Below are 27,624 nucleotides of genomic sequence, written 5' to 3' on the forward strand. Positions count from 1 at the left end.
AAGCATCTCCCAGGTACACACAGCTGTGACTTTCAAAAGAGCTTGAGGTAGTCATATTTGTGACTCACTCTAAACGGAGACAGGAATTTACCAACATTTGGCCATTTTCAGAACTCTCAGATAACCTTTTTTAAAAAAAAAAAACCCACCCTACTCTAGTTGATTTTTTACCTGATCTTTTAAAATTAGTTAAAAACAAAAGAGGTCTGCATGTGTGTGGTAGGGAAGAATTTCCTACGGAGTTAAAATTTCAGACATGCAAAATTACTATCTATATGTTATCTTAAAAATAATCTACCTTTAAAAAACACATAGTAAGTATTTATTTTTGTGAACTTCCTTTATATAAGATAAATTGCATGTTCATTATAAAAAAATGCTGATCAATAATTCCAGTGCAAAACTTTCTAACCTGTACGTAAGTCTGTCCACAAGAACACTGGTTCCACCACACATTGGTTTCCATCCAATATTTTCCAATGATGGCCCATAGACAAAGTTGATTACATCAGCTCATTTTCTGTTAGACAAATATCAACATAACAATGTAACAACCTATTGCTGGGGGCCACTCCCTAATTTTAGTGGGGGGATAAACAAGAAATAATTATCTAGGATCATGAATTATTCTGTATGATTCCACTGGTCCAGTGAACCAGGAACGATGCTCCAAATAAAAGGAAAAACAACTGTGCACATACACTGATTTGTCAGTAACATTTATTCCCCCAGTATTCTACGTGGGGAATGAGTAAGAGCAACGTGAAGTAAGTGTTTAGTATAAATTAAAACAGTTTATAACTTTGCATCCAAACACCATGTAACCATATTTTGATAGCAGGAATACCTCACTACTGGGGCAAGCCAATACATTCCATCTGCATTCATCTAAGCCAGATCCACTTCACCATGAGAAGTGAAGAGCATCGTGCTTCACCCTTCCATCTCATATGATGACTTTTGCAAATGTCACAGATACAGTTGTCACAGCTGCAACAGTTAAAGAGAAAAGCAATAACAATGTAAAACCCAGCAGCCTGCCTGTCAATTTAAATTACCGTAGCCCTGCAATTAGAAAAGCTACTGAATGTAAATTCTTTACAAAGAGGAAAAACAGCTTATCTTCTCAAGAGGAAAGAAAAAAGTTCATAGTCATTAGAGATAAAGCTGCCTCAGAAGTTTGTGTGTTCATCCATGAGTAATTTGCCAATATTGCTGCAAGAAAATACTCAAGATTTTCTTCTTTGCTCCAATGTTTCATGTATTGAGTAAAGATTTCAATGCAAAGCTTATGGAGCAGGAATATGGATGAAAAAAGAAAACTGAAGTACTATACATTTTCATTTACATTCCTGATTTAAAAGAAATTTAGAATCATTCCAAATAGCTGAAGTCTAACTCAACCACCACGACTGACAGACAAAAGGATACTGCAAGATCAGGTCAGTAACATTTGGGGCAAAGTACTCACTGGGGGGCAGGCCTACACATGGAACAACAAAACTATCTCTTTTCCTCCTGTATTCACAGAACCAGGAAAACCCCTGACATGCTGAGAGAAAATGACTGGTGAGGGGAGAATTTTCTGTAAGTCTGGCTATTTTAGTTCACTATCACCCCAAATTTTCACAGAGGAAGGGCTCTTATGGGAAACAGTCTTAAGGTCTCTGGAAAGAAAATCACTCATTCTAGGGTGACACATCTGTCCTTCTGCCCCCAAAAGAGGTCAGAGAGAAAAGATATCTCAAAGAGAAAGTACCAAGGTGCACTTAAATATAAGTTTCTGGGTTTAGTTAACTTTCAGACTTTCCCAAACAAAGTGTAAGATTTTAAAGCTGATTAATTTCTCACATACTGCACAGGAAACAACCTTTGTCATGGGCATATTTCAAAGAATCATAGAAACATAGAATGGTTAGGGTTGGAAGGGACCTTCAAAGGTCATCTAGCCCAACCCCCCTGCAAGGAGCAGGGACACCTTCGACTAGATATTTGTCTAAGTCTGCACTGACTTTTGACCCTAGGTATTACATGTAAACAAGCTTCATAAGAAAAAAAATTTAAGGTAAATACCTGAGAATATTATCAAGCATACTTACTCCTCAGACCATAAATCATTTCCATTCCACATTAAAACAGGCAGAAAAACATCTATATGTTCATTAGCTTCTATGAAGCTAATAAAGTTATTTATACTCCTATTTTTTAACTATTTCACACTGCTCCCAGTCCATACAGAATACAACCAAAACCAGGGACAGATTTTTTTTCTCCCCTCCACCCCAAGGAGCAGGAAATAACAACATACTAGAACTTCACACACAAAGACACACAAGGCTCCAGTAACTCTCTGGTAACATTAACAAGTGGAGGCTGGCATGCCTGTACAAAGCTCAAGCAATTTTACTCTTTGCTGTTTAATACCATGCATGAAACCCTTGTTCCCATGATTGCAACACAAATGCTGCACTATATAAAAATACCAAGGTGATTATCAAGGCAAAGAGAAGTGTCCCTTATTAATGATGATAAGTCAACACATTTGGCCTCATATTAAGAGGGAAGGTCTTTAAAAAGAAGCATGGAAACATTTCACACTCTAAACACAGTCTACAATTTGAGTCTGTAAATTCTGACAGCGTTTGTTTCTTGAACGCTTCGCAACCACCTCTGCAGCAGCAAAAACAGGATATAACATCAGTGGGTGTAGTTCTGATTTGGAAAATGATTGTTTCCCAAGATGAGCTCATGCGGAAGGCCCTACACTAGAGGGAAAGAGTAGGAGGTTACTTTGCCGCAGGAGGCACCAGCTGCGTTTTGTGCTTCCTCCGCTCTGCTTTGTTTGAAGAGGTAGAGGTGGTGAAACCACACAAAGGTAACTGCATTCTGAGTCTATCATCTGGCATTTTTCAAAGTGTTTAATTGTTTGGAGCCTGCTCCCCAACTTTTAACATTCTCCTATAAAAGAAATAGGATTCGGTACGAGATAGTTAGGGAAAACAGGGAAATTCCGCAGTAACTTTCATATTTCTCATTACTGTATTAGGCTTAAATAATTTGTTATCGGTGTAAATCAGTAGTGGCCACATTAATTTGCATTTAGAGATGCACTAGTTTAAAACCCCAGTCCTCCTAATTAAAAAAAAAAAAACCCAAACGAAATCTGTTTTTACCGTAGGTGGCTCATGCAGATTTCCACGCAACTTTTTAACTACGTCATTTAAAAATCACATATGGAAAATAAAGCGAGAGGAAACTCCGCTCTGCAAGATAAAAAAGTTTCAGGCGGCGGGGTAGCGTCTGGTTTCGTTTCTCCTGACCAGCAAGGTCGGGCTCAGGCCGCAGGCGCACCCGGCTCAGCCCGCCCCACCCCGGTGAGAACGGGGTCTAGACAGAGAGGAGGACTCGATCCCGGAGCAGGGTGTGTTAGGGCACCTGTACTGAAGACGCAGGATGGGAAGAGAGTGTGAGGGAAAGAAAGAGGGAAACGTATAACGCACCCAAATGCGCCGGGCAGATCTCTACAGCAGCAGGGCCAGGGCCGGCATTGGAGGGAGGGAGGGAGGAGGAGGGGGCGGTACTGGCCTAACTACAGGCTCCCCAGCAACCGGGCGTGGTTTCAGCTATCGCTTCTTCTTCTCTTTCACAGCGGTAAGATAGGCAGAGTGTGTGTAGGTCGTATTTGGGGTGGCTGTGGGAGAGATATGAGCCGTCTCTGCGGGTAGATCGCAACGCTGTTCAAGATAGTGGTCTCCCCTCACTGAGGGGGTGGGCTGGCTTTAGCTGCTTTACCATCATTACACATCGCCCGAACTGCGTTCGCTAACCCTTACGATTTTATCGTGAGTCTGGCCGTTAGGTATTTTGGGGTGAGATGAGGGAAGAACTATGCTTTTCGTTTTGCTTTATAGTCTACCTCAGGAGACGAAGCTGGGAGCTGCGCAAACAAACCCGCCCAGGTCCCACAAGATGGCGGCGGAAGAGATCTTTACTGTGGTGTGCAGCCTCTCTGCCGCCTTTGGGTATCGGTTACACACAAAATGGCTTCCGATTAGTTGGGGGTGTTCGCAGCGCTGTGAAGAGAGGGGGTTGGCAGTAGGATGTGCTCGAGTTCAATATGTGTGTAGACGTTTATGCGACTCTGCTTTTTATACTGCTGCTGCTATGAGAACAGGCAAAACTGCTGTGTATTGGCCCCAGTAGCTACTCAGTGGTAACAGACGGTTTCTCAGTGAGCAATTACAGACTTGGGGTAAGTGTGGATATGTGTTTTGGCGGGAGTTGATACAGAAGCAAGGCCTTACTTGGTTCATGTCTTGCTTTATTGCTTTGAGTTCATTGGTAGTGAGGATAATATTGTACAGGTGTGTGAAAGTTGTATGCTTCCCATTATCTACAGTCTTCAGTAATTTTAAAGTAATGCCTTGTCCCTGTAAATTGGGTGTTATGATTTCCTTGGTATAAACCAGCAACTTCCATGAAGCAGCTTACTCTGAGATGCTAGTATTGTAGCTGGGGCTGCTCTCTTAAGGACCTAAAATAGAAAATTCTGGAGTATTTTATCAGCTGAACTAGACAAAAGTCACGTCCACATGTGATGACATTAGACACATCATATGTAACTCCCAGCTCAATGGATTTCAAAGCATTTACAAAACAGTGAGTCATTTTTGTGCTGCTAAAAATACAGCAGTGGAAGGACAGTACTCTGGGATAGTATGCTGTTGTGCAGAGTCACGCTGTCTTTGGAACCGCAGGGAAAATGGAGGCAGAAAGTAATAACCCACACTGAAATTTGGTCAGGTACCAAGTGACTGCTCTGTGTTCTGTAAAGATATCTGAATTCTTACTGAAATTGTATGATCAATTTCTCATTTTAGTATCAATCATTCAAGGGTATACCAGTATCCCTGCTACTAAGACATAGCATTGCATCAGTGCTGATTCAGAAGGAAACCAGCTACCTGCTGTGAATCAATATGCACACTTTCTCCTTGGATCTGTTCCATACAAACACTTAAAAGACTTGAACAGGCTAATAGAAGAGGTTTAAGGAGATGGTATGTCTGCAGGCTTATGAAAGAATTATTGTTATTTTTAAAAAAAAAGGTTGAATGAATGATTTACCAATTGAACATAGCATTACTTAAGTGACCAATACACGCTTATGTTTACTTACTCCACTTTTTCCTTAATTTACCTAATTTTTATATGCTTATGAAACAGTTTTCACATTTTTATAGGCAGCATTTATGAGTTCAGTGCAAGTTTTTATACTACATTGTCTTCGTTGATAGGTTCTAGTGTAAACTGGAACTGTGAATCAGTATAAATGTAGACCATAGACCATACCAGTAAGATTGGATGTGATTGAGAAGAGGTGGTCCTATATATTTCAATTTAGAGAGCTTTGGATATAAACATCTGGCTTGGACATATTTCTCTTAATAGGCTTTCATAACAGGTTTGATTAATTTTGTAGTTCCTCTTAGTTATGTAAAACAAACAATTAAAGAATTTATGCCTCCTAAAGTACTGTGAACTTGTCTTTTAATGCAACATATTTCAAAATCAAACTTGGTATGATCAAGGTGAATGTATCTGTATATATAAATGGTGTCATCAGTTTCATGCGTTACATGTGGATGTTGCTTTTATTATTATTTAAAAAAAGGCTGAGTCACTAAGGGAAGATATTTTTTAAGGGTTTTTCTTCTCCATTGGAACAACGGTAAAAGGATTAGCTGACCTTCAGATTTCTATTTGACCTCCAACTGAGGATAGAGAACATATAGAGCACCTGTAAAATCAGTTCCCTGTCATACATGTAGCACAGTTTAGATGAATCCCTGAATGTTGGGTACTCATGACAAAATCAGTAAACTTAACTAGAAAACAAGCATGGGTCCTGAGTAGGTGCCTTGTGAAACCCCTGGAAGTAAACACTCCTAACTTCAATTAGGTGCATGTAGAAAATACATCGGCATTGATTTAAAAAGTCTTATCTAATACTGATCTGGCAAAGATCTAATTGCAGGATACAAGCTTGTAGTTTGAGAACTCAACAAAGATCTTTGTAGGAAAGTTTTCAGGAGAGATTTCAAGGCAGGTTAACAACAAAAACACAGTTAGAGTCTGCTATTTAAACTGCAACTGCCTTACATCATGGGAACACTTACTCTCTTGTGCTCTGAAACAGGAATTTCAGAGACATCCAATTTATATTACAATGTAGTCACTATTGTATTGGAATAATTTAGCTGCTTTAACTTCACTGTAACATACAAATTTGGAAGATTATGCTAAATTATGTTATTATTATAGGTAGCATTATCAAAAAACAATAGATAAATCACAAGTATGTTTCCAGGTGAGCAGAAGTAGCTCTTCCGCTACTGATGGAGATGGGATTTCCACCTGCATTTCAGAAAATGGAGCATCATCAGTTCTATTTTTCAGAATTCAAGATACAGAAAGAGCTTCCTGACTCTGGTATTACAATAATTTATGTTCCTCACCTGCAGGTGCCACTGCTGTTTGTGACCCTGTTCTGTAAAGTATCTGTGCTGGTAGGAAGGCTGGTTTAATGTAAGGACAGCCATTGCTATGGTTACAATGAAGACAGATTTGGTACTATTATTTTAATACATAAGAAATACTCCATCCCCAGGCAGGATTAGTATTACAATACATATGAATAATGTATGCATATGTATAATAATGAGACATTTTTCTATTTCACAATATTGGCAAAATATGTTCATCATAAATAAGGCAGTTGTTTAGGGCAGTGTCTGCCATCTGGCTATTAAACCATTGAATGATACCACCTTAATTCATAAATTAATGAATTTTACCTAAACTGGTCTAGTTTAACAGTGAATATGCCCAATATATTTACTTATGTAGAATGTTGGTAAGGCTGATCCTTACTATTTTCACTGTACAAGACAGCACTCATGCATTAATTTAATTTTTAAATCTTTAGAGCATCTGTGGAAATCAAATTAAATTGAGATTACTTGCTTGCATATAAGTTTTCTAGAAAATGTGGCTGATACTAGAAGACATAAGATTGTAGTTTGTCTTAACGTCATATACAATAAAGTCTTGATAAACAAAATGATCTGTTTCAAAAAATTATAAAGGAATGCAGTAGTTTGTATAACAGCCAGACTACATTTGTGTGCATTTTACTTCTTTTGGTCTAAATAAACTAAGCAACAGATAAAGGTTATGTATGCTGAAAATATGATTATACTAACTTTTAAATCTGTGTTCATCTGCTAGTGCTTGAAAATAAACTAATGTATGAATCTCTCTTCGGCTAGTGTAAATAAAGCTCTTGATTTTTAACAGGACTGTTTGCTATATAAGTGAAGTGGCAGGCTTATAACATTTTAAAAGACTAATTCTACAGGAACTTGCAGCAGCTTTACCTCAGACTGAAGCACTTCATGCATAACAAGCAAAAAAACCAAAAAAAAACAAAAAAAAAATACCCCAAAAACAACTGAAAAGCATACATACAGAAGAACATAAAAACAAACTTACCCAACAGGAAAGTAAATGGGACAGGAACTACTGCTTAAAGTTTTTTTTAAGGCTGATGCTTCTGGAACAGATTTGGAGTGGGGGGAAGCACACTAGTACTGTACACCAAATTGAAATTAGAGAGAGCAGTTGGAAGTGAGCAGCATGTTATGTTAGGTGCAAGATTCACCAATATTCCATGTAATGCTAGCTGTGTGGTTTGTTTTTTTTTTTCTTTCCTGAACAACCATCTAAAACTCAGTCATCTTAAGAAGTTTAGTCTTGGACCCAGATAGAAAACAAACAGTGAATAACAGCCTTTGAAAATGTGTATTCTGGGTGGGAAACTCTATAGGACAACATGGAAGTGTGTGTGTATATATATATATATGTGCAATAGACCTTATACAGTGGGTTCTTGGTTTGTTTTTCAGGGAATGATGCAACTGCATAGGGATGCTTCAGAAAGAATTAAGCAAGAAAAGTTTAGTAAAACAAACATTTCCCCTATGAACAGTGCCTTGAGCAATGTTCTACAGAGATGACAAACTGCACTGAACAGTACAGTAACAGATGTTTAGTGGCTCTAAAAATAAAGCTCTGTTATACTCACAGAAAGGTTGTGTGTGAATGTATATATATAAGATACATTTTAGCCATGTTTTGGTAGGACCTTACGAGTTTTTTTGTAAACCTGCAGTTTGTGACATGATTACTTAAACTTTAGTTTCTTCACCATGGAAGTACACTATGTAATTGTCTAATGGCATTTAAAGTTTCTAACTTGTTTGTCTAATTTTGCTTTTCTGTTTAGTGACACATATCCTGTCATTGGGGTTGAAAAATGAGATAGTATACCCTCCTCTGCTTATATTACTAATGGCATAACAACATTTACAATAGGATATTCAGCCAGTTACAATTCCTATCACTGTAGAGGACACACGCTACCAACAGGCCCTTTGCTATAGTCCTCACTCCAGGCATTCTTAAAGCACTCCAGAAGCTGTTAAATAATTTAAGGGAAAAAAAATTAGGAAATATAAACAGATTTTTAGAAGAGACTAGGTATATATGTAAATCTGTACTACTAATAATTTACAACTTAATACAACAGGATAAAGGAAAAAAAGCAATTGTTCTCTTTTTTCACATTACACTCAAGTACGTTGAAAGTCATATTAAGATAAGGTACAGTTATTGCTGACTGAAACATTCTACTTTGCTTAGTAAATGTAGCAGCGATGTAACTTTTAATTTCTGGATATTACACAGCAGATTATTTTGGTGCATAGTGTCTGCCAAATTAGCTAACTCTTGAATAGGATTAAGTATAAGCGTTGGTATTTTCATATACTTTGAAGCAGTTTTGGGTACTTTTTAAAGCTTTAAGGTAATAGTTCTTTTTATTTAGAGACATAAGAGTCAATAGTAACAAATTATACTTTTAAGAAATGACAAGTCATTCATTACCACTTACTGGCAAAGAATTGTTTTTAAACCTGTAAACAATACAATACAATTTTTGTCTTAAAAGCAACAGTTTCTTGATTTCATTTAACAGAATGTTGGCAGGGCTTGAAAGAGCTGGGCTGATCATTTCCCCTGTTCTTTAAAGGACGGTACAGCAAACCTAAGAGCATATTTATGCCTTGCTTCCCCCCCCGTCCCGACTGAAGTCGGGTAAATCGCTCTGGCTGTCTTTTGATCCTTCCATACAGTATAATAAAATCAAAGAAACATATTTTTGCCTGTGATAGACTTTAATATCCATGTTACAAGTACAGAGTGAGCAGCAGCCTTATGTACGTTTCAGCTTAGTAATGAGCAGGTGCTTAGTTGTCATATCTGATCTTCAGTGATGGCCTCCATTCTTCTTTGGAGGAAACAGTGTATATTCAATGCCAAGAGCTACGACGAAAGCTGCAAATCCCCACTTGAGTCCCCTAGTAAAGACTTCTGTTAAGGTGACAGGTTTTGCAAAGCCACCCATATATCTCCAGGCTTCATTACTAGAAGAAAAATGAAACCAGAAGAATAAAACAAGATCAGTGGAGCCACTGTGATAAACATAAACAGGAATATCTATCTTTGTTTGGAAAAAAGATGAAGGTGTTTCAACTAGACAGATATTAAGACTGAAACATTTCTGTCATTTAAGTAACAGGAGTTGCCACAATTAAATTAAATGAAATTATATTAACTCTAACCCTTTATGCATATAATTTGAGCTACAAGTAACACCTGCCCAAACATGTAATCATTGTCTTCTGGTTTTATTCTGTCTGGAACAAAGTCAGAACCCACTAGCACATGCAGAGGATGGAGTAACTACAAAGGCTAGTCACTGTGCTACACAGTAGCTAGTATAATTAAATCTTAAAAGGGAAAGTTCTTCCAGCCATAGAAAACTCATACTAGCATGGAGGCACTTCCTGTTTACAATATGATGTTTAACTATATTAGGGTCAGAAATGCCTACTAAAACTGATGTAACAAAAAAAAAAAAAACAAACCAAAAAACTGAAAAGATTGCATTTAGCTAAAAAGCTGCAGACTATTTGTAAACCTCACTTTGTCTTGCCTTACTGTTTTCAGCCTACATTGTTATTGAAACGTTAGTCACTGCTAAAACTGACCACAAGTATTTATGTGTAGCACAACCAGTGTAATCTATGGAAGAGACAAACAGTCCTTCTCTAAGGACTCAAAGTCCTTAAGAAAAGGAAAAAAAATGTTTGCACAGAAACAAGCAAAAAAATGAGAACCACCCTTTCAGGAGAAGGTACAGGTTTTTTAAACAAGGGCATCAAGCACTTATGTTAATAGATAATCCCTTTGTGCAGATGGTTTCTGTGATGTGGGGTGAAGGCATATTGGCATGGAAGATAATCTTCCGGGTGCTAATATAGAATACTATGGATAAAGACTTAAATTTCCAAATATGACATCTTTCATTCTGCTTATTCTGTATTGAATATATACATTAATGTGCATTTGCTACAGAGGTGGAAAGTTGATCCCCTGTTAAAAGGAACTTAATATATCAAAGAGGAAAGCATTAGAGAGGGTTACTTGTTGAAGACTTCTAGTGCAAGATATTAATAACTCAATCTTCTCCCAGACTACTGAAGCAAATACCTTGATACTTTAACTTACCCTTTGTTAAGGAAGATTGGCATGATACTTGATTTGTCCTATGGAACTGAAATATTACCTTACATAAAATTTGAAAAGTTCAGGAGGAATCACCTCATGCTTTAAGTTTGACATTGTTCCTTATTTCAACTCCTCACATAACTGGCTCAATCTCCTTTTACCAGATAAACTTTTTTTTTTTTTTTAAATCTAGGAGGGGCAACAAATACTACAGAAGCTCTTTTACAGTTTGCTGTCTTGCAGCACTTCCTGAACAGTGTACTTGGAAGCGTATGCATTAAAAGTCAGGTTAATTTACACTAAATTTATTATATTAAACTGTGTCCATTTTTAAAATGGGTATAAGCTTTTTGCTTGCTGAAAACAACTTTGTCTGAAGCAAAGGAAAAAAAAAAAGCTATCACTGCTTGTACTCCACAGAAAGAAGCAATATAAATGTGACACAGGCCTGCAGAGTTCATTGGTAACCAATAATCCGAGGGACTCATCTCAAATGATTCTTATCATCATCAAAACTACACTTTCCTCTATGTTCATAGCATTAAACTGTTTCAAAGGAAGGAAAAAAGTCCTGTAAATCCCAAATGCCTCCAGAGGTTATAGCATGTAACAGCTTTTTAGCAAATTACCTGTTTGTTCTTCCATTTTTGTTGTAGTGATTTGAAGTAAAGCCTTTTCTATGGAAGGCTCCTGGAATACTTTGCTCATGCAGGTTTTCCCTTACAGAAGAACCGGACTACACAGCACAAGACATTTAGCATTTTTATTCCCCAAGATTAAAGAGTACTTGAGCAAAGTATTACATAATTCACGATCTGGGAGAAATATGTTAAACCCTGTTTTAACAGCTGCCTAAATTATCTGGAATTGCTCTAGCAAAAAAAAGAGGAGGTATTCATTGTAGAGTGGTACAACTTAAGACATAAAAACTCGATCTTCCGTTATGTCACCCACTGCTTAGCAAAATGAAAGGCATATTTGAATCAAATTCCACATTGTATACTAGTATATTTCTTCTCTTCAAATAAAGGCTTTCAGTTGTGTATGAGGAATGCTATTCCTACTCAGAATGTCAAGTAAGTTCCATCAACTTCAGCAAGATCTGAGCACATAATCTCTTTACTGAAAAGCGATAACCTTACTCACGTGTGCAAGACCTAATATTACGTAAGTGTTTTGGTGGATGAGGTATTGGTCATTGTGCCTGGTCTGTATCATCATGAAACATCACAAAGTGCAAGGGTGCCTTGTAAAATATGGAGCCTGGTCAAGGTGATGCAAGGTGCAACCTCCATGCAAAAAAGTAAATAAAGACTTAACCGAAATTCTGACTAAAAAATTCTAGATGCATTTTCACTATTTTTACTAAAGAATAATCTGCAATGACAAGGTCCACTAGATGCCACAAGACGACATATCATGATTATTTTTGAGGCTCTTGCACTTACCGAGCCCACGGATCCCTAAGACCCCGTTTGGCTAGCTTTTCCTGGACCTTCTCTAGTGGAGTACCCTCTACCTTCCATTGCCTGTAGTCAGGGAGTTCCATTTTGCCATGGCCGTGTTCATTTCCATGCCCCATACCTACAAGAAAAGATGAGAGGTTTTTTTTTTTCTCAGAGAGTATCAGCTTATTTTCACACAGTTGCAAAGAACAATACCCTGTACAGGAAGAATAGGGAGGTTACAAGAAGTGTTCCACGGCATGTAATGCTGCATATGAAGCATCTTCAGCATTGTACGCAGTACACTGTAGAACAAAGAGCTAAGGGGCTTTATGCTGCACTTCAGAAGTTGGTGACTAAGCACAATAAGGCAAGCTCTGCAGACTTAAGTGTTACTGTGTTGTAAATCACCACCACCATTACATTCTTGAAGCAGCTATGTAAATTTTCTGTGCCAGAAAATAGTTTCAGGAAAAAAAAACAACACCTGTTTCCAATGTCTATAAATGCACTTTAGTAACACCAGGGCCCCCTAACTTGCACGCTTTCCAGAGTACATAAAAAAGCTCAGAGTTCAGTTTGGAAATTTCTAATTTAGGTACGGCAGAGCTTTGATCACTAAGGTCTGAAGAAAAACATGAGAAAAACAGGGACTTGGCTCTTAAGCTCCTTTTATGTTGCCTCCAATTCAGTCAAACATAAGTGGTGATAAAACAGGTACAGGACAGATGAATAGACAAGGAGATGCACTTTACTACTCAGTTCACAAGGCTGGAAAATATGTGCTTTATTCAGATAAATCTGTCAGAGAACTATGACAATATTAAGGTTCTCATTAAAAACAGTGATCAAGACAGACGGGAAGGTGAACATTTTCAGTAAGCTCATGAAGGACTAGAATAAAATAACGATGGCTTTGAAGTCTCTGTTTTCACAAAGCACCTGAGACTTCTTTGAGCCAGGATTTCCCACTTTGATGCCTATCTGGTAGTGAAGAACAGTTTTAACGCCCTTAATTTTTGGGAGACTTGACTAGAACACAATGGTGTGAAGAACACAGCTTCAAAGCCTGCAACTCTTGAAGACCCCAAGCTGTGAAGGCAAGCAGAGGATTCCCTTGCAGAAAGAAACCTGAAGAAGAGCTCTAATGCTGTCATTAGCCCAAAAGCTCCCCAAAAATTAAACCCCACCCAGTCTACACCCTTGCCATAAAAACCCAAGACCTCTCTCCGACCAATATTTACCTTTCCTCAAAAGAGCAGTTTACGCGTACCTGCACGCTAGCGCCCACAGGCCGCGGCCAGCGGGCTGCACTGCAGCACCAGCCGGGCACTCACCGACAATAAAGCCGGCAAAAGCAGAGCCGAAAGAGCGGCCCGAGACGGGGGAAGGAGGGCCCGCACAGCGCCGAGGCCAGCCAGCCCCGGAGGGGCGGCTGTCCCTCTAACGGCACCGGGCAAGGGCGACGGCGGCTACGCCAGGCCGCTCCGGCCCGGGAGCAGGACCCGGAGCAGCAGGACCCGGAGCAGCAGATCCCTCCGTCGACCCCTCCGTCACCCCCTCCCCAGCCCACACAGGCACTCCCGGGGTGGGCAGCGGCGCAGGCAGCTCCTAGAGAGCGCCTGGCCCGCCTCCCGCCAACGGACCCTGGGTACCTGCCCGCTGCGTGACCCTCCTTCAGGACACAGCCACCACCCGGAAGCGGAAGTCGGCGAAGGACCGGCCGCTGCAGGAAGCGGGGCCAGCCACGAGGGTTCCGGAATCTTCCGTTCCTGTTCCTCCCACTGTCTTGGCGAAGGCGCCAAGGCCGCTGCCCGTCCCTCTACTGCTTGCAGTGCTTCTGTCGCGGCTTAACGAGGTAGGCCCCTTAGACGGAGCGGCACCGCTGACTCTGCCGAAGGATCTAGCGGGGGGAGGAGGAAGCAGACACGGCGGAGAAAGCGGCCAATGAGTGCGGGGCTTGTTGGGGGCAAGAGCGGCCCAATGGGCGGGTGCGTTGTTGAGCTGCGGGGTTGGCAGTGGCGGCAGCGGAGAAGAGGGTGAGGGGGCGGCGGCAACGGTAGTCGGTAGCGGAGCTCTTGGGTGGTCGCGGTGGCGGTCGCAGGCGGGGCCTGGTCTGGCACCAGGGCGGCAGCAAGGACCTCCCGCCCCCCCCGCCCCCGTCGCTGGTTGGCCGTTGCTGGGTGCGCGAGCAGGGACGGCAGCCCGCAGGGTCTGCGCGTGCGGGGGCGCGAGCCGTCGTTCCCCTCCCGCCATCGCCACTGGCCGAGCTGCGGGGCGCCGCGCTCGGCCTCTCCTTCCCCCCCTCCCCCGCATCCCCGCAGGCGGCGGCTGCCCAGGCACCGCAGAGAGGCGGGCGTGGGGGGACATCCCCGCATCCAGCCGTTATGTAAGCCCCGGGCCCGCGCACCCCGGGCCTGACGGCCGAGAGCGGCGGCGGAGCGGCTGCGGGGCCCGGGGCAGTGCCCTTTCGCTGCCTGCCCTCGGGGTTCCCCTCGGCGGGGGAAGAAGTGGGGGAAGGCGGAGGTGCTCGCAGGCCCGGTTGGCACCAGGAGGAGGCTTTTGGTTTTCAGTGGATATATCTTAAAAGGGCATCGCTGTTTGTTTCCGTAGGAGAAGCGAGGAGACATCCTGAAACCCTGGAACTGCACTGAAAGGTAAGTGAAAGTTAGGAATTCTCTTGACAGCTGCCTCTTGAGTGAGATGGTTGCTTGGTTCCATTGAGTACCTGCCTCTGGGGAGCTCGGCGTTTTGCCTGCTGTGGCTATGTAATTATGAAGTGTCGACTGTGTTAGTATCTGGATAATTAAATTATTTTTTATGTTCCTCAAGGTTGAGTATATAGTCCACTATATTAAAGAAAAAATATGGTAAAAGTTAACTACTTAGTCAGTGACTTATAAAGACGTAAATCATTCCTCAATTGTAGACGATACAGTAATGCTGGTTTTTATAGCAGAGTACAAACTCTGTTATATTAATTTCTGATGCTCGTATAAGAACGAGAATAAGCACTGGTTTATAGCATGATGCCATCAGAATTTTAGGACAGACTGTAGTGCCTTTCTTTTTAATATCCTGATGTAAAGCTGCTTCTGGGTTTCAAGGGTTTTTTTTTTTATAAGGGTATTGGGAGTGCATGCGAAGAGTTCCAGGAGGAATGCCATTATCATGTTATTAACAATGAAACTGTTCTAAATAGAGTGCCATCTGTTTAATCCAGACTGCCTCTGTCTGGTTTCAGCATTGAAAGTTTTTCACTGTGAGATAAAGTCTGCAAGGTTCAGAGCATTCTCTTCCACTCTGTGGATGCAGTGCCAGGGTGAGAGGAGACAAATTTGTTTTTCTGCAATGTATGTGGGGTGGAATTGCAGGAGTGTTCTTTATTTGTGAGGTACCTGGAAGATAAATCTCTGCCTTCCGGAGAACGAAGTTCTGTCAGATACCTGTGAAGTACTTCTTATTTCTTATTGTGTCTGAAAGTTAATGAGTATGTGTTCAAAGTCCAACGTTGCTGAGGAATGTTGCTATTTTCCTCAAAAAAAATTTCCAGTGACCTATAGACGTGGTAGATACCAGACACATTGGTTTTATTTCTTGAAGGAAAAATACGAAGTCCTGGTTTTATTTATGGTGGGGTTTTTTGTTTGTTTTGTTTTGTTCATGGTGCTTGGAAGCATGGCTTGATTATTTAAATGTGAAGCCATACTTTACTGGTATTGCTGAGTCCATCAACATGGATGTTCAGTTCTGGTCACAGAATGTTGACTTTGTGTGGCTTTTGGCAGTCGAACAGAATTGTAGCAGAAGAGTGCACTTGTCAATATTTGTCGCTGTTAATATTACACTATTACTTTCAAGGTTTAATAAGGTTTTGAGTAGCTGTTTCCTCCCATCCAAGTAGCTAAAAACTCTTGATAGGAAAAACTGCTAGCAGTTGATAAATTTGCTCTGCTATGAGGGTGCTTAATGCTTTGCTTCCTAAATTTCCTTTTCTTTCAGCATGGACCCATACTCTTTCTTTTCAAAATAAGATTGCAAATATGAGGGATGTGATGTTTTGAGAATATAGGAAGCTTTTTGAAGTTTTATCTTTACCAAATAAGTGAGTCTGCATAATTTCAAGGGGGCTTACAGTCTTGCTATAACCTATTTTTGGGAAGGAGACTTCACCATAATTACAGTGTCAGTCTGAAGAAATGAATAGTATACACAAGGAACTAACATAAAGAGAAGAAATTTTCATTTTGTTAAAAAAAAAAATGCTGGATGTCCTTTAGGAAGGAAGGTCACTGGAACTCCATCTGCAAATAATCAGTACTTTTTGTGGTTTATTCAGTTGCTTTTTTTTTTTTGGTACTATTTGTGGTGGTGATAATTATTGAAAAGATTAAGTGTTCTTTGATACGGTTATGTTAGCATGTATCCAGCCATGCTAGTTATGATTTGCTGTGATTCTGCTTAGGCTGCTGTTTTAGGGGAAGGTGGCAGGGTTTTCTTGTTTCCAAAAGTTTGTGTGTTGATATGCATTCTGGATTAACAGATTGTGGGACACATTGGATACTGCTCTTCCCTGCATGTGCATATAATATTCTTTCTAGCACTGAACTGTGTTTAGGGGTGTGCTCTCCATGATTGTTTCCTGGAGTAGAGGACTGTGTGACTGAGTGACTTTTGAAGTATTTTCTGTTTTGAGATTATGAAAAGGGGTTGTGGCACTGTTTTGTGTTTGGTGTGTTTTTGTTGGTTGGGTTTTTTTTGTTGGTTGGTTTGTTGGTGGTTTTTTTTTTTGTCTCGATACCTTAATACATATTTGAACTACTTAAATACTGCATCTTTTTTTTTTTTTTCCTGACATTGCATGTTATTTTCTCCGGCTTTGTATTAGTAGTGATTTATAAGTCATTGGAAGGCTTTTGTGATTTGAATAAAAAGGTCAATCCTGCTTTAAATACAATACTGATGGAAAAGATCTTTCTTTAGTCCAGCTTTGTTTCTTTGGATGTTTTCTTAAAGAAGGCTATGAAAGGTGGGGGAGCAAATTGTCTTCTCAGGCAGCATTAAAGAGCTAAATATTTTATGGATACTATCACAATCTCAAACCACTGTTTCACCTCTCTTTTGGAGAAGTGATATGCTGGAGCAATAGTCTGTCTGTCTTTCTGGGCTTTTTTTTTTTTTTTTTTTCTTTTTTTTTTTTTTGTCAATCCAAAGACTATCCTTCACAGGAACATCCATACTGGGCTGATCTGCCATTCTTACTTGAAGCCTAAAGCGCTGGGAATCCTCCTTTGTGAGAGACAAGTACTGCTTGTCTCTCACAGCTAAGCAGTCTTTGACAGCAGGTGCTTTATTCTTACACTCTTTTCTAGGCAAGCATATAGGGTTACTCCTTAGGTCAGCTCTCCCAGTCTTTCAGTGGAGGATGATGTTTTGTATGGGTTTTTATTCTATGGATATAATTAGTTTTTTAAAACTTTTGAACCTGTGTATGCTTTTTACATCTGCCATGTTTTCTGGTAGTGCAATAAGCACCATACTTAATGGGTTGTGTGAGTAAGTCATTCCTCTGTTCTGTTTTGAACCTGTTATCTGAGAACTTCATGTGATACTCCTTGTTTTCTGTACAAGGAGGGGCAGAAATATTTGGCTTTTTCCCAAGCAGTTTGACATGAGTTTAGAATATTTAAAGATCAGGGTAATATGTTCATACAAACACTTGTATAGGCAGGAAAATAATTTTAGATTCCATTAATTTTCTTTATGCTTGTTCCCTTATATTAAGATACAAGCTATTATCAGGAAGTGAAGCTGGAGTCTTCCCCTGCAGACTCCTGGTGAAGGACATCTGTGCCATATGAATGGTCACTTAAGAAGTCATCCTGTGAGTTTTTTCAGGAGAAATTGATCTGAGCAGAGACAGTCTTTGAGAGTACAGTTTGACTTGCTATTTCAGTCAGTTATTTTCATTTTCAAATATAATAGTTATGAGAAGAAATTCTTGACTTATTTAATGCTGTTTTCCATAGTGTTTCCTTTGCAGTTATTTACTTGTAGGAGATAAAAGTTCATGCAGAGTTGTGTTCTAGGAAACATTAACTTCTGTGTTGTGTAAATTGTTCAGACATATCATGTCGGCTGTGAAGGTAACTATAAAATAGAGATGATGACTTTAACGAAGAATTGCAGGTGTCAGGTGTTATCAGAATGATCTGTTGTTTTTTTTTTACTGAACCTTTCTTTTGTTGTCTTCTTTGGCAGAAGAGGAGATTCTTAAAAAACGGAATTGCAGGATGCTTGAGGTTGAAAGGGACCTCTGGTGATCATGTAGCTCAACTGCTTTGCTCAAAGCAGGGCCAACTAGGGCAGGTTCCTCAGGATGTTGTCCGGTTGTATTTTTAATGTCTCCAAAGACAGAGACTCCGCAACCTCTCTGCGTAACTGTTCCAGTGTTTAAACACCCTCATGCTAGAGAAGTTTTTTATTTATGTTTAAGTGGAATTTCTTATATTTCAGTATGCGTCCAGATAGGTACGAAGTTTTTGTGAGACTGAGAAAGTATTCTGAGTTTGTGCTTGTATCACTAACTGTAGGTAAAATAGCAAGCGGGCTGAATTTTTCTCTCTGCACCCTTGTTTGCATAATTCATGCTTATAATAACAAAACAAATAATTTAAAATGTCTTTTTTTTTAACTTTACTCAGAGGTCAGATTTATGGAAGTGACTCAGTTGGCTCCTTTTTCATATAGAATTCTAACTTTAGTTTCTACACTTGAAAAAGAAGGTCAAGAGACACTTCTGATGAAATAAAATATAGTTATCTAGTAAAACCTTACTGTAAAACAAAATTCTCTGTTGCCAGCTGTAGCACAGAGAAGAGAACAGATAAAACTTGGTTACGGACTGGGTAAAATAATATGCAGTTTGTGAACTGTTTCAACACGTGCTCCAGGTTATCAATAATAGTCAAAGTTTTGTATTTTAAGGAAAATTTCTCTGTGGCCGTTAGTCATTTTTATGTTAGTGTTACATTCTTCTGTCAAATATAATGAATTCGGGCACAGGCTTTTTTGTATTCTGTTTTCCTTAGAGCCAAAGAAGATAGAAATGGTGTGCTCCAGATGTTTATTGTGTGACATTTATGTTCTTTTATAGTGTTTTAAGAATAATAAATTATGTGGTCATGGAACATATCTGTCTAACAAACCATGTTGCAACTTTTAAACTAATCTACATCTTTTAATTTAATGCCACTGTAGAGTGATTAGGATCTCATGTACCCTGATGAAGGACTAGGCTGAACTAGTGTTACTCTGTCACCATGAGATATCCTTTTCTTCTGAAATCCTGTGTTTCTCATACGATGGATTCTATTTGATAATGTTAATGGAATAAAAATCACTTATGATTATCTCCTTCAATAGATATTTTATTAGTAATCACAATTCAAGTGATTTGTGAAAGACAGAACTATCACTGGCAAGTCACCTTTTCAGTCTTTTCTTGGTTGTTTTCTGTTCTTCTGGAGGAAATCCAGCTTCCTCCTACTACCCACTGCTTGTGTCAGATCTGCAGCCTTGACCTCCTAGTGTGATTCTGTAGAGCAATATGGATTTTGTGGCTCAAATTTACTAACTTCCTTTTCTGGGAAAGTAGAGAGCCAGAGACATTTGTAAGGAGATCGCACTAGAGTAGTGAAATAAAATGGCAGGTGAATAACGATTGCAAAGTGGTAAACTATTTATTTATTTGTTTTTCTCTCAGTACTGAATGTCATACTTGGAAAATGCCGAATTCCATGACTGCATAGTACTGTTCAGCACAGGACCTAATGGAGATGGTTGGAGCAGTTCAGACCTGTTAAAACACTCTTCCAGGAATGCGCTCTTTCTGCATTCTGGTCTTTTTATTATTATTATTATTCTTTTTTTCTACGGGACAGAATACTTAAGGACATCTCATTTTATATTGTATGTTATGCATGTGTTTGACCCACAGTGAATTTTGCAGTCCAGAAATAATAAGTCTATGTTCTTGTGTGTAGTCTCCATAATTTAGCTAATCTTACTATGTTTTTATTTTGCTTACTGTGATTCTTCGGAAAACTGAACTGGTTAGGTCTTCTGTATTGGTATCTGCATTATGCTCTTTAAATAGTTATACATTGCTGTTCCTCTGCTTTATATTTAAGTGAAATGTATGGCATGGATAATGTGCAGGCTGCATAACTCTGGTTTGCTGATTCATAAAGGGCAATGTTCATACTTCTGGGATTCTTCTTCAATTTTCATTCCGTATGTTTAGTAGTTTATGAACTTTAAAATTTAATTGTATTTAGGATCTTCATCTCCTCTTCTGCCCTGCCTTGACCCATATTTGGGTTGGGGGAATTATTCTACGTCTATCTGGAAAGACAATAAGAAAGTTTAAAAGAATGATCTTATTTTTCATGGCTATTCAGCTGAGAAGATATTGGCATGAAAGATAATGAGGTGAAATATGTGGAAAATTTGCTTGTGTTTTTCTACTTCCTGGCTTCATTTATTTCCTTTTTATTCAAATAGGTTGGTTATTTCTGAGAGTTCTGGTGTCTGTTTCTTCTTTCTATCCCCTCATCTTATTTTCTGCTTTGTCCTTTCTGTCTCCTTTAGGTTTGAGAATATCTTGAGCTTTAGGAGAGGCGGGAGATAAGCCCCTCTGCATGGCTACCTCTGTTCTGGTTTGGAATAGGGCCACAAGGTAGAAAATCTGATACAGAAAAAATTCTGAAAAAGCTCGTAGTAGTTTTTCAGGCAACTTTCCTAAATATCCTAAGCACAGGATTTTTGGAGACAGGTGGGCATAAGTGTAGCACATTTTGTTTTAGAAATAGCTTAAGTTAGCTTGTCTCTGTAATTTTAAACATGTTTTCTGCATCTGAAAACAAATTAGCTAAAAATTATTATTTTTTAAAGAATTTTTTTTAAACATAAACTTTGTGGAGATCTGACATCTTATGACCATTGTGCCCCATGTGTAAGCTATGCTGCTAATTCCACCATCTGCTTTTAGATAATGTGCTAGCAACATCGTGGTGGCTGAACATAGGAGGATCAATAACCTTCTAGCTGAGACCTGTTTCAGAACGTAGGAAGCTTTTATGAAAACTTAGTTATGGAGGGGGTGGAACAAGCAATTTATCAAGCATCCTAGTGAATACCATCAGAATAGGGCAAAAAAAGAAAAATCTAAATGTTCAACTTTGAGTTTTGATATCTCTTTATTACTCTAGGTTAAGAGTATACTTTTTTTTTTTAAATACTTGATGCTTCTGCATATGACTGTTGTCCCTCATGCTTTATGGTTAGAAAAACACATGTGGTTTAAAATTAACAAAAGCTCCCTATTTAGAATTGTTGTTGTACTGGTCTTTAGTATCTGTATGTAACTTAATAAAAGATGTCAAATCTCTTTGTAAGTGTGGATACCTGCTGCCCAGATTTTGCAGCTGAAAAATTTTCATGCTTTTGGCATGGCTGAAGTCAGTCCTAAGATCTATATTTACTTTTGCAAAATTAAGGTTAGAGTGTGAATTTCCAGGCTTCTGTTGTAACCATGTTGCTTTGCTAAAATATGTAAAACTGAAATTCAGTAGACAAAACTAATGCTTCTATTTGTAGTTAGAACCTAGTTTTAATAGTGTCAGTCTTTCTTTGTATGACAGTGATACTGTAAGAGCGAGAGGGAATGTTAATGTCTCTTCAAACTTTTAATATTTGAGTAACAGCAGTAGGATAGACAGATGATTGGTTAAAGTCTATTTACTTTAGTGAAATTACACAAGAAGTGATTGAGGAGATTGTTAAGTAATAATAATGTGCCTTTTTACACAGAAATGTAAGGCATGCTGGTGAAGGATTTATCCTAGCAAAAGCTCATATTTCTCTGTGTGTAACAGTGGAGAACTTTCCATTGCTTTTTTTTTTTTTTTTTTTAAAAAAAAAAGTTCATTTGAGCTGGAACAGCATAGAGACATGAGCTAAATATGGACACAGATAAGAGAGGGGGGGTTTAGACGTGGAATGGAAAAATGACTAGTTCCTTATGTGCACGGATTTTTTTTTTAAGCTGTTTATTTCTAGTTCTTAGCATACAACAGGCCTTAGACAAAATAGCTGAGCTTCCAAAGCTGTTTCTAGATTGTTAATTATGTGTATCAAATTCTATTTGTTAGTTATGTAACTGGCAAACCATGATATGTGATAGCCGCTCTTTGTTGTAACTGTGTAGTAGTTTCAAATAGTAACATACTTAAGTTTCTGAAAGTTATTCAACAATATTTGTGGTAGTTTATTGGGAAGGTCGCAGAATGAAGTGCTGTTTTTGTCAGACTTCGTGTGAGCCATTCTAATAACTTAATTCATGTTAATGAACTGCAGCAGATTGCAGCGCAAATCTTGCCATGTCAGAGTAGCAAGAGCTTTGTGAAAATCTCTTAAACGGTTAAGTGTTACCTATGGAAATACAAATGGAGATGGGAATCCTGGGCTGGAGGCTAAGTTGAATGAAAGTAGAAAATAAATACCTAAAATACTGAAATAATTTAAGCTAAGCATTTGTAAGGTGTATTTCTATGCTGTTTATTTTCATAGAAGTTCTGTGACAGCAACCCTTCCTTTAAATCATGACTCTCATAATGCATTTCATGATTCTCCGTTGAAGAGGATGGCTAGTAGCAGGCTACTACCTTTTCTGTTTGCTTAGGTCTGTGCGCCTGCCAAGGCTTATTTAATGTGCTGGGACTCTTCAGCTTTGTCTTAACCCAGGTTACTGTAAACACCAGGTGAGTTTGGGAAGCCTCTGTTTATCTGTGGAATAAGAGAACTTCCTAGCTTTCATTTTATTTGTTTGAGGGAGAAGGAGAGAACAAGATTTTCTTTCTCCTCACAGTAATCGGTGTTAGTACTTGAGACAGCAAATAAAAACTTTAAAATAATTTGCCCTGAATATTTTCAGTCTGTCCAGCTGATTGCTGGAAAGTAGACAGTTTAGGCAGAGCTTGTTGTCCATGAGTCTCCAAAGGACCAGTTGCGAAAATCACTGAGATTTTGCTTGTCAAGTCTTGAGTGGACTTGGAGTGTACATTATAGTCCTTTAAGATGTATAGAAGTCCTAGTGAGAATAATAAACAGCGAAGAATGTGTACCTTTTCTGCATCAATGGTGAAAATACATATGCAGTCATTCTTTGTACATCCAACAATTAGACTTTGTTGGATTGTTACAGTCACTTCAGCCATAGAAAAATGTTTTTGAGGCATCTGGGTGTTTAAGTCGCTGAAATGGCAGCTGCGTTACGCAGACATATCTTGTGTTCCAGGAATCACTGCACTAAACTTTGAGAGGGTGCATGCTTTGCTTTTTTCCTCTCTATATAGGCTAAATCCTTTCAGTTAGCTACAGGTCTATGTTTTTTTAGCAGTTAATTTTTACTGTTTACATGGCAAAATTAAAACTACTGCACTGATTTCCCTTTTTCATTGAAATTAAAATGTTGGCATTTTATGTCCGGTACTTAACTTGACAAGTTAGCCCAAATGTAAACTCTGAAGTTTTTAGGAAAATAGTTGGAGATGTTGTAATGAATTCCATAGTAATCTTTATGCATTAACTGTGGTTGTAATTTTACCCTTGGTGTGGTTTGTGTTTTTTTTTTTTTTTCCCCCTAGCTGCTTCAGTATTTAAGTTGACTAAAACTCATGATGCTAAGGCAGAAAAATAATTGTGCAGCTGTGGAATTTCACATTTGTTGTGCAGAAAGTCCTAATCAGGTTAAGGTCCGTGGATAGATTCCAGACTGAGTTAGGGGTCAGTGGCCAATACTAATTGGATTTGAATCTGCCAAAATTGTGTAATCAAGTATTGTGCTCATTGTCACAGGCTGTTTTTTGTATGTTATGTGTGTGACCCCTTTGCTTTATTTGACAATGTATAATTAACCAAATGTTCAAAGGTTATTTTAAACTTCCTCTGTGCCCTTTTTCTCAGACTTGCAGGTATTGGTATGTGCTAAAGACAGAGCACTGGGCTTGATGTAAGAAAAGCAAAAGGAAGTTCAAGGGAACTTAAATAAAGAGGAGAGTGCCTCTGGATGTTAATTTAATCTAATAAATTAAGATTTGATATATGCTGCAGAAAACTTTAAAATGATCTGTTGGTCAGTGGGGGAGTGAGAGTGCTGTGCTTTTTTTTTTTTTTTTGCCAGCTGCTAGGAAAGAGCTTCTTCAGCACTGCACCTTGTCATCTTACTGAAACGTTTTGTAGGAACTTTGCCACGTTTGGCTGATGGAGATGTGTGTGGGTGTGACAGTCAACTGCTTTTCTCTACTGATGATACTCCCATGACTGTAACCTACCAGAGACTGAATTTGGTAGCTTATTTTGATAATAAATTTTTGGTCCTGTGAGAAAGAGGAGGAAACGGATCTTAAATGGACATTATTGTGCTGATTAGGAAACCTTAATCACTATTTGAAGAGTTTTCAGCTTTATCAAGTTTTGAGGTATTTCAAATTCATGTTCCAGTGGATAGATTTTGATAGACAAAATATTTTTCCTGCTTGTACTGGCTTTATGCAAAATTCCAGTAATAGTTATTTTATTGTTATTTGTATGAACTATCGTGGCATTCTGCCTTAGTAATGTACGCTGACTTTGAAATGATTGTCATGATTATCTCTTTGTCTCTGTGAATTCAAACTTGATAGCTTTCTGAAATAAGTAATGTTGTTATAAGTAAATTCTGCACGCTTATGCATATGTGTAGCATCTATGGGAAATACAAAAAGTTTTTTATTAGCATTTACTTTTTTATTGCAGGAGAATGAATCTACACTCTTATTTATTGGTTTAAATTATTTAAATGAAACAGAACTGATGAGGAAACAAAATAGTTAAAATATAGTTACAGAAGTCTTTTCAGTGTGCCAGTTGGATAGCTGGCAGATAAAGCAAAAACCATGAGGATTTCCCCCCACGTACCTCACCCCAACAAGTATGAAACTCCTGCTGCTCACTTTTAAGAAATGGTTACGGCATAATCATCTTAACTTGCAAATCTGCGTGTAACTGCAAGTACCAGGGTGTTAGGTCTGAATTTGTATTTTGTTTAGAACAGTTTTCTCGCGTACTGAAGTAGTCGCATGTGGTCTGTGGGGGTTGGTTTTGGTTTGTTTTTGGTTTTTTTGTTGTTGTGGTGGTTTTTTTTTGTTTTGTTTGTTTTTACTTTATATGTGATCAACTTTACTTTTCAATAAGTTACTCAGTGCTCTCTCTGCAGGTCTACTGTCTGCATTCCAGTAACCTCACTATTTCTAAACCTTCTAAGTCACCTTTGAAAGACTGTATCTGCTTTGTGAAACATGCTGTGTGAATGGTGTTAGATAAGTATACTCCTTACACCAAAAATTTATAATCTAATGATTTCAGGTGCCTGGTGCTTGAACTTCAGTAAATGCTGCTGATTCCTGTCAGCACAATTGCGTAGGGAAACAGGAGAGTGACACTTTTAATAGGCAGTTTAATTAAACTCAAGCTTTGATTAAAAATTATTGTGAAGAGAATTAACTGAATTTGCTGTATTGCCAATATAATTAATAAAAAAATAGCATAAGAACATAAACGTTACCTAGATGGGTAGTGTGACTTATCTGTAAAAGAGTAAGGAAACTGTTTAAGTTTAGTATAGTTTGTGTGGATGTATTTGTATTTCATATAGATGTAATACATAGAATTTGCTGAAGAAGATTAATGTTGCAAAAAGCAGTAGTATAACTCTTTGACATGTTTGCATATAAGGCCAACTCTGGTCTTTTTCCAAGGGTAAATTTACTCAGGATATTTGAGGGAAGGAGAAACGCTGTTTACCAACTGCTTTTGAAGTTTGTTTTTTAGCAGGGAAACTATTTAGTATTACGAACAAAACCTCAGAGTTTGTCTGTGTATGGGTGAGGTTATGTAAAAATGGCTGGAGTTTAGAAGATTGAGTCCTTAATGAGAATTTCTGCTGTTATTTTTTTGAGTGCAAGAAAATATGTCTGAAAACCTAGAACACTGTAGAATTGACCACGTATAAGTAAATTCCATTCCTCCTTCCACACCAAGCAAATGGGAGGAAGGGTACCCATGAAGCTAACTGCGTGGGTTATTAATGCTACCTGTTAAATCTGTAATTTTTCATAATCTTGAAAGACACTTACTTTCTGAGTATATGTTAGGGCAGTATTTGACAAAAATAACTTTTAATTTTGTTCAGGCTATGAGTAGAAAATATGCATAAAAATAGTATTATGAATTTAATATCTCGCTCTTGTTTCCACAGCGTCTAAGGGGAGGAATAGGGCTATACCTGTGGAAGGCTGTTTTTTGATTGTGTGTGGTTGGGTTTTTTTTTTGTTTGTTTGTGGGTTTTTTTGTGTGGTTTTTTTTTTTTTTTTTTTTTTTTAATTTTTTCATGCTGATCTATAGCTTAGATAAATTACAAGCGTTGTGGAAAGTCTTGCCTAACAGGTTACATGAAAGATCTGGTTGACTTAATTTTTTTTTTTGTCCTGGGTTTACATTACGTTCCTGAAGAGATTATATGCAGAATTTTGCCCTAGAAAAAAAGAGTTTGCTTTTCAGATTAAAAAACCCCCAAACCAACCAAACACTGCCCCCCCCCGCAAGAAACACCTTTACATATGTTAGTAACTTAGTCCTCCTCACTATTTAAAAATATATATTAAAAATTAACCACTTCACACTGAAATATTAACTAGTCCTTCCTTATGACTGGTCAGTCTCTATTCTGTTCTAATGTTGGCTTAACAGTATAAGAATAATGACTATGTAAACAATCTGCGTTGTGTTTAACTATTCAATAGTGAAGATTAATTATTAAACTCATACCAAGACAAAAGGGGAAACTAAGGTAGTTGTTGCACTAGTTTACATTTACTAATGTTTTAATGTTACTAATGTTTTAATTCCCATACAGTTATTTCACAGAAAAGTAGCATATACTTCTGTATGATAGGCCACAGAATGCCAATTACAGTAAGCTGAGTTTCAGAACTTCGTGAGAGCTTCTAATAATGTAATTAAAAAGAGTTGCGCTTTTGTTAAAGGCATTGTTTTCTGTGAAGGAGAGAGTCCAACGAAGGCCATGTAGTTTCTCGGTTTGGAGGAATCCTAGTGAAGTTAGTAGGGTTGGTCATGAGCATCAGTTTTTATAGCACAGTCACCTTAATCAACTGGGTCAACTATGTGGATAGTTGATGTTAAGGTAGCTCTCTTAATCATGTTGTATAGAATTAAGATGGTCAGGAACATGTGTTACTTCTCTCAGGAAGCTCTGACTTGTACTATCTGTGTAATCTCAATATAAAATAACGGTGTTTTTTCTTCTCATTTTGTGAGATCGTTCTTTGCAGTTCTTAAAACTCCTTTCTAACTTTCAGAAAACAAG

General features: G+C 38.4%; 2 protein-coding genes across 7 annotated transcripts in view; one reads left to right on the forward strand and one right to left on the reverse strand.

Moving 5' to 3' along the window:
• Positions 1-9,277: 9,277 nt before the first annotated feature.
• On the reverse strand, positions 9,278-13,917 carry NDUFB3 (NADH:ubiquinone oxidoreductase subunit B3). 3 transcript variants are annotated; one of them, XM_086750339.1, is made up of 3 exons: positions 13,793-13,917; positions 12,141-12,276; positions 9,278-9,545 (listed from the first exon to the last, which is right to left on the reverse strand). In XM_086750339.1, exons 2-3 carry the CDS (start codon positions 12,272-12,274, stop codon positions 9,389-9,391), a joined length of 291 nt encoding a protein of 96 aa, XP_086606465.1. In that variant the 5' UTR covers positions 12,275-12,276; positions 13,793-13,917; the 3' UTR covers positions 9,278-9,388. The 3 variants fall into 3 exon arrangements, with proteins under 3 accessions (XP_086606465.1, XP_086606467.1, XP_086606466.1); XM_086750341.1 differs by lacking the exon at positions 13,793-13,917 and adding an exon at positions 13,411-13,627; XM_086750340.1 differs by lacking the exon at positions 13,793-13,917 and adding an exon at positions 13,382-13,627.
• A 20-nt stretch (positions 13,918-13,937) lies between these two features.
• Positions 13,938-27,624, forward strand: part of HYCC2 (hyccin PI4KA lipid kinase complex subunit 2) — a 58,855-nt gene continuing 45,168 nt past the window's right edge. For 2 of the 4 annotated variants that reach the window (XM_086750336.1, XM_086750338.1), the window contains exons 1-2: positions 14,105-14,176; positions 14,751-14,794. The gene's annotated coding sequence lies outside the window, so the exon portion shown is untranslated. Of the gene's footprint in view, positions 13,996-14,104; positions 14,177-14,750; positions 14,795-27,624 lie in introns of those variants that run through there. The other 2 variants (XM_086750334.1, XM_086750337.1) reach the window with 2 other exon arrangements.

This window comes from Chlamydotis macqueenii, chromosome 6, assembly GCF_036417535.1.
Source record: "Chlamydotis macqueenii isolate bChlMac1 chromosome 6, bChlMac1.mat, whole genome shotgun sequence".
In the NCBI taxonomy this organism is placed as follows: domain Eukaryota; kingdom Metazoa; phylum Chordata; class Aves; order Otidiformes; family Otididae; genus Chlamydotis; species Chlamydotis macqueenii.

Coding starts and splice junctions, on each gene's coding strand:
- NDUFB3 (XM_086750339.1), bottom strand. CDS start 12,274: ATGGGGCATGGAAATGAACACGGCCATGGCAAAATGGAACTCCCTGAC. Junction 9,546..12,140: donor CTTAGGGATCCGTGGGCTCG/GTAAGTGCAAGA, acceptor TTTTTCTTCTAG/TAATGAAGCCTGGAGATATA.